Source organism: Camellia sinensis, chromosome 3 (genome assembly GCF_055761805.1).
Source record: "Camellia sinensis isolate YWXY chromosome 3, ASM5576180v1, whole genome shotgun sequence".
NCBI classification, from domain to species: domain Eukaryota; kingdom Viridiplantae; phylum Streptophyta; class Magnoliopsida; order Ericales; family Theaceae; genus Camellia; species Camellia sinensis.
In genome coordinates, this window is record NC_138963.1 from 193,510,800 (window position 1) to 193,517,649 (window position 6,850).

The window sequence follows — 6,850 nt, forward strand, 5'->3', positions numbered from 1 at the left end:
CCTTCTACTCTGCTGGTGTGGGGTTCTTGGGCCCTAGTTGACCAACGTCAATTTTTCCAAAGGCATGTACCTAATTTCTGCACTTGCTAGGGTCTTGCTGACATAGTATACTGTCTTCTGCTCTCCTTTTTCTTCTCGGGTGACCATGACACTCACGGCGTGGTTTGACACTGCCAGGTACAAAAATAATTCTTCTTCTGCTATTGGATTTGATAATATTGGAGCTGTTGTTAGGTAACTTTTCAAGTCGGCCAGGGCGACTTCGCATTCTTCTGTCCACAAAAAATCTGTGGCCTTGTTCAACAATTGAAAAAATGGTTTGCACTTATCAAAAGTTCGACTAATGAACCTATTCAAGGCCACTGCCCTTTCAGTCAACATCTGTACTTGCTTGGCTATTGTCAGGCTCTTCAACTCAATGATGGCCTTGATCTGATCTAGGCTTGCTTCGATGCCCCTCCTAGTGACCAAGTATCCTAGGAACTTACCGGATCCAACTCTAAATGCATATTTCGAGGCATTGAGTCGAAGCCGCTATGATCTCAGGATGTCAAAGATTGCCTTCAAGTCGGCCAGATGGTTCCCAGGTTCCTTGGTTTTCACAACCATATCGTCTATGTAAACATTTACTGTCTTCCCAATCAGATGTTTGAACATCTTGGTGACCAGTCTCTGGTAGGCCGCTCCTACATTCTTCAAACCGAAAGGCATTACTCTGTAACAATAGAGTCCTTTAAGGGTGATGAATGCCGTCTTCTCTTCATCTAGGGCACATATTGCTATCTGGTGGTAGCCTCTATATACGTAAAAAAAACTCATCCTGCCATGCCCTGAAGTGGTATCTACCAGTTGATCAATCTTAGGCAGTGATAAATTGTCTTTGGGCAAGCCTTATTCAAGCTCATGAAGTCCACACAGACCTTCCACTTCCCATTCTTCTTCTTCTTCTTTACCACTACTGTATTAGACAACCAAGTGGGATAATTTACCTCTTTGATGGCCTGTGCCTTTAATAGCTTGTCTACTTCTTCCTCAACTGTTTGCACATGTATCAATGTCGGCTTTCTTACTCTCTGAATGACTGGTTTTGCCGACTTGTCCACGTTAAGTCTGTGACAAGTGACCTCGGGGCTGATCCTCGGCATTTCATAAGGTGTCCAGGCAAACACCTCTATGTTCTCCCTCAAAAAAGCCTCCAATTCTTTTTTTTCTTCTTCGACTAAGGTAGAGCAGAGAAGGAAGAAACATTCATCATTCCCTTCTTGTACTAGAACCTTCTTCAGTGGTTTTTCACTCTTCTCGACAGTTTCTTTGCTAATATCATCCAAGATCTCGTGGTCTTCGCTTTCAATTTCTGCACTTTCTTCTTCTCCTACATTACAGGTGTACTTCATTGTTACCATGGAGCAATTCTTCGACTGTACTTGGTTCCCCCTTACTTCTTCAATGTGCTTATCAGTCGGGAATCGCAACAGTTGGTGTAGCGTGGAGGGAACAACCCTCATTGCATGCAACCAAGGTCGTCCCAAAATGATATTGTACGAGGAGGGTGTATCTATCACAGTGAACTTAGTTGTTACCTTTTTGCTTCCTGCCTGACTTCTAGGTTCGTGGCTCCAAGAGGCCATGTTGGCGTCCCGTCGAATCCTACCATGGTGCTATCAAACTGCTTTAAATCATCTGGGTAAAAGCCAAGCTCCTTGTAACATCTGTCATACATGATGTCACCAGAGCTGCCTTGATCGATCAGTATGCGCCTCACCTAGCAATCTGCAATCTTTAGAGTTACTACCAGGGCATCATTGTATAGATTCTGCACCATATCTAAATCGGCCTCAATGAAAGAAATCATCGGTCCCCGATATTCGTTTATTCTGGGCTTCTCTTTGCTAGACCTGATATACATGTTGTAAGTGCCTTACCCTCTAGGTCTCCCCTCGAACCTCATTCTCATTGACCTTCGAGTGAATCACATTGATTACTCGAGGTCCCTCTGCCTACTGCGATGGTGGTGGTGGTGGTGGTGGTGGTGGAGGTGGTGCTGCCGGTGCCTGGGGCAACCTTGCATGCTCTTCCCTTGTCCTCGCCTCATCTACAAGGTCTCTCAGGTGCCCCTGTCTAACTAGATCTTCCAAGTGTGACTTCAGAGACCTACATCCTTGAGTTAGGTATCCATCCTCATTATGGTAGGCACAACACTTCCCAATGATCCTGCCCATGAACTTCCCCGGGATCTTCTTCGGCACTCTGTAATATGGCTGGTTCCTGATCCTCTCCAAAACTTTATAGATCGGGATCCTGAACATAGTGCTGACTGTCTACAGAGCGTTTGCTCATGTTTCCTGCCTGTCAACACTGGTATTTCCTTAGTCCTGCTTCGGCGAGCCATTCCTCATTTCTTCCTTTGGTGTCCTCATTCCTTGTGTATCTTCTTCTGCTCTGGCATACTTCTCAATCCGTGCCATGAGCGCTTTCATGCTCTTCAGTAAGGTTTTTTCAAGTGATTTCCAAAGTGAGTGTAGACGTCCCCGAACGCCCCGGGAGGATGAGTCCCGTTCTGTTCATTTGGGGTTACTATAGTTCGGACTCGACTTGTGTCACGGTTCTTAATCTAAACCAAAGAGTCCAAATCTGGCAAATCGTTTTGAGAAACAGATTTTTTGAAAAAGTAGTGCCAAACATGGACTGCTTTGCCAGATACAGAGTCGCCACCTAAATATTTTAAAATGGGGAAATTTAGGAAACCCTGACTCGGTGCCGAAGGCCACATGTCCGTCATCACCGGAGTTGTCTCGGCTCGGGAGCTTGGGTACGATCGGGGAAGGTCAGCTATGAGCACCCCCTTTCGCCCGGTCCGAAGACCGGCCTCTACTAACCGTGATATCCGTATTTGAAAACTTTATGTGTTCTTATTCCATTTATTAGCCTAGAATTACTATGTTATGCGCGCAGCAAACAAGTATAGACTAGATTGCCTAATTTGGAAACAAGCATTGCATATCCGTTTGTTTTGGAAAATGCTTTGAATTTGCTACTCGCAAGTAGGCTAAAACACGGATTTCAATGAGTTCTTCCAACTCAAACAATCCAACCTTCACCCACAGGCATCCAAGCAGTTTATAACACATAAGCATCTAGCCACATGTTAAGCATGCTGACATGGCAACATTCACACTCATGCGATATGCTAAAGCGGAAATACTTACATCGTACTCCGTGCCAAAACAAAGAACTCGTTAGCAAACATGCATGATCCAAGTCCATGTTAAGTGCCTAATGCATCGCATACAAAGTGTTGCTAGAATAGGCTCGGCTATCCTAAACATGGCATGTGAGAAATGCACAACTGTCATATATTCAGTTTAGAATTTGAAGTACAAATGCAGTTAGCGTGATGTACCGAGCCTAATACATGTAGCATAAATGCATGAATGCACGCATGCGTAGCATAAGGTATGCTAATTTAAACGTGCCCTAATCTACCATCATAAGCAGGTAAATAAAAGGGAAGAAAGACGTGAGGTTGGAAGACATACACACACTCACGCACACTTATTACATCTTTACCCTCACTCGGAGGGATCGAATAAATATTACAGATTAATTAACTACGCAAGCTAATTAAAAATTACAAATTAATTAATTTAATTAACAAATTAAATTAATTAATTAAAACAGAAAAATCGCCTCGGGAAACGCGCCGCCATGCATAGGCTGCCTCTGTTTTCTTTCCTCTGCTCCTCTGGAGGCTGTCAAAACCTCAGGACTGCATCCCTGGACACTGGGGAGTGCCACCGGCTGAGTGGAATTACCACCGGCACTGGTGTGTGGCCATCGGCACAAAATGGAGTTGTCGGCAGAGGAAAGATTGCCGGCCGACACCTTACACTGCCGGTCGGGAAAGAAAGCCTGCAGAACCTGCAACTCACAGCAACAGAGGGCAAAACAAAGCATGGTAGCACAATTCAAGGCATGTATGCACCAACCATGTCCCTTATCATGATAATGACTCAAAGGGGCATGTGCCTCGATTCTCGGACCACCAATTACACATTTCCATGCATGATGGCCCAAAGAACCAAGTATGCAAATTTGATTTCAAATGCATGCAAACCAAATCAAACCAAACAAGGCCCAATTCCTATCATCAAGTGAAGGAACAAGGCATGCATGCAAGATGCAATGCAACCTAAGCATACAAACTAAGGATGCAACATGGCATGGTGACAAGCTTATGCAAGCATACAAGCATACATATGGCAATGCAAACTAATGGAAAGATGGACTTATACATGGATTAGGCAGCTCTAATAAGGCCCAAAACAGTAGCCATAATGCCCAAAAATGAAGGCTAAACATACATACACACATACACATGTTAAGGCCCAACACTTAGGCACAAAGCAAGCAACATTCAAGCACACTTGAAAGAGGCAATCATGAACAATTGGCATTCAACGCGAGCTCTAAAATCATGTTATAAAATGATGCCAAATCACATTAAACAAGACAAGCAAGTGCATGCAAGCATGGTCCAAGTACTTGAAGCAAGTCATGAAGCTTTGAAGCATGTTTATCACAACAAACATGGCATGCATTAAACTACTAAAACAGATTTTTAGCATGTCAAAACAAGGCCAAAGGACTCCTTAGATGGCATCTAAGTGGCCCAAATACAAAGGCATACATAGACACTAAAACATGGAGCATTGCTACACAAGCTTCCAAAGCATTAAAGAGGCATGCAAGACAATCAAACAAGCATGGAAATGGGACTGAAATAACATGTGGAGGGACCCTAAATCACCAATTCGATGCAAAGATGTCATGCTACACATGCACATACTCAAGGCTAACAAGCCCAAATACAAAGGAGCTATATCAAGCATGCCAAAATCGACCCAAACACTTATGGACAGACCTAAAACATGGCAAAATAAGCACATAATCTTCACAAGACTAAGCCTAAAACATGCTCCCACAAAGGCTAACAACCTAAGGCACATTAAGGCATAAACATGGCATTACAAGGCAACTATGCTAAGCATGCATGGAGTACCAAAACCAACTTAAAGTCATGTTATATTATGGATATATAAGCATGAAAAACAGCCTAAACATGCTCAACACACACCCAAGCATAATGCTCTCTCAAGAGGCCAAAATATGCCCTTTTCAAGGACAACAAGGAGAGGGGGTGGCCCTCTCCTTCTTGGGACTTCAAGGCATCATCTTCACCACTGAAATCCCTCAAGATTTCAGTGGTGAAGAGACCCCAACACCAAAATCCCGGAGCTAGCACAAAATGGCCCAAAATGAGGCCTTTTAAGGCCTAAGGGTGGTCAACAACCCTCAAACAACAAAACACTCTTAATAAACAATAAAGAGGGCCTAAAAACAGAACTTTTTTATGTTATACAATAAGCACAAAAACAGCTCTAAGATAGGTAGAAAATCAATGCAAAAATGGGGGAAAATGGGACTAGATTCTCACCCTTGATGACCCCTTCACAAATGGTGCTCCAATGGCCTCCTTTAGCTTGGATCCAACACCAAAACTTCAAAACCAGTCCCTTAGAACCTCAAGAGCCAAAGGAAGGTGAAACACTAGGTGTTTGTATGCAATAGTATGAACTAAACACTATTTTACACACACAAGAGGGAAAAAAGAGAGAGATAGGATGTGTATCTAATCCTAACCCTAAAACCAGAGCTTGGTCTGTGTTTTTCTCCCCCTCCAATGTCCAAAATCTCCAACCCTTTCTAACAAGAGAGAGCCTCTCTCTATATATGCAACCAAACTTGCAAAACTTACAAGTTAAGCCAAACTAGAGGGCCATCCCTCCATACACGTGTATGGAGGGAAAGTCACTGCAATACAGCTGCCTAAAAATATCTCAAAAAGCAACTGCACAGTAACCGGCCAGCCAAAAATGCCATCTTGGCCAAAAAGAGTGCCGACCGGCAACAAATAGTGCCGGCCGGCAATAAACATTGCCGGTGGCAGCAAACACCAGCCGGTGGCCTCTAGCCACTGCCGGTGGTGGGTGGGGATGGTCTACAAGCCCTACCCTGCCTCTCAAGGGCAAGATGCAAGTGTTTGGTGCAAAACCAGACACTAAACGGTCGAGTTCGGGGATCCTGAGGCAAGGCGCGCGAGCCGAGACCTCCGGGAACTCCAAACGAACACAAACATGGATAATCACCGAGTGTTCAATCGGTGACGTCCAAGTCTTGAGGACGGTCAAAAATGGGGTGTCTACAGTGAGCATTTATCATTCAGGCTGTTCTTGAAAGACACGACCGCCAGCTCCTGGTTACACCCAAAATTTGGTTGTACACCTCGTAATATCTCTTGGCATAAGCCCTGAGGCCTTCACCATCGTTGATCTTCAAAGCCAATTGGGATTCTACCTTCTGTGACTGCGATTTGTTCATAACAAACCTATCCACAAACATCTCGACCAGGCCTTCCCAACTCTTCACAGTTCCTTTCAGCAACTTATGGAACCAATTTGATGCTATCTCCCCAAAGGATGAGGGGAATACCTTGCATAGTAGCTGCTCACTCCCGCTCTACAAAGCCATTGAGTTTAAATACAAACCAACATGAAAGTTTGGATCAGACTTACCATCATAGATCTAAAACCTCGGCATGTTGAATCTCTTTGGGTCCTCGGACGTATCCAATTTCACCAAGAATGGCGTTTTCAGCTTGACAGTAAATGTCATCTCGGCGTTCTGTCGCTTTCTCTAGAGGTAGTCTCTCACATCCTTCTCCGTCCTACTGGGAGCTCGACTATTAATAGATTTCAGTTTCTTTGGCGTGCTGCTCCCGGTGTAATTGTGA

General features: G+C 44.2%; 1 protein-coding gene across 1 annotated transcript; it reads right to left on the reverse strand.

Annotated features, from left to right (window-relative positions):
* Window positions 1-534: 534 nt before the first annotated feature.
* On the reverse strand, window positions 535-1,628 carry LOC145822128 (uncharacterized). The gene is made up of 2 exons (XM_082918728.1): window positions 990-1,628; window positions 535-693 (listed from the first exon to the last, which is right to left on the reverse strand). The coding sequence occupies exons 1-2, from the start codon at window positions 1,626-1,628 to the stop codon at window positions 535-537; spliced, it is 798 nt and encodes a 265-aa protein (XP_082774854.1).
* Window positions 1,629-6,850: the final 5,222 nt, after the last annotated feature.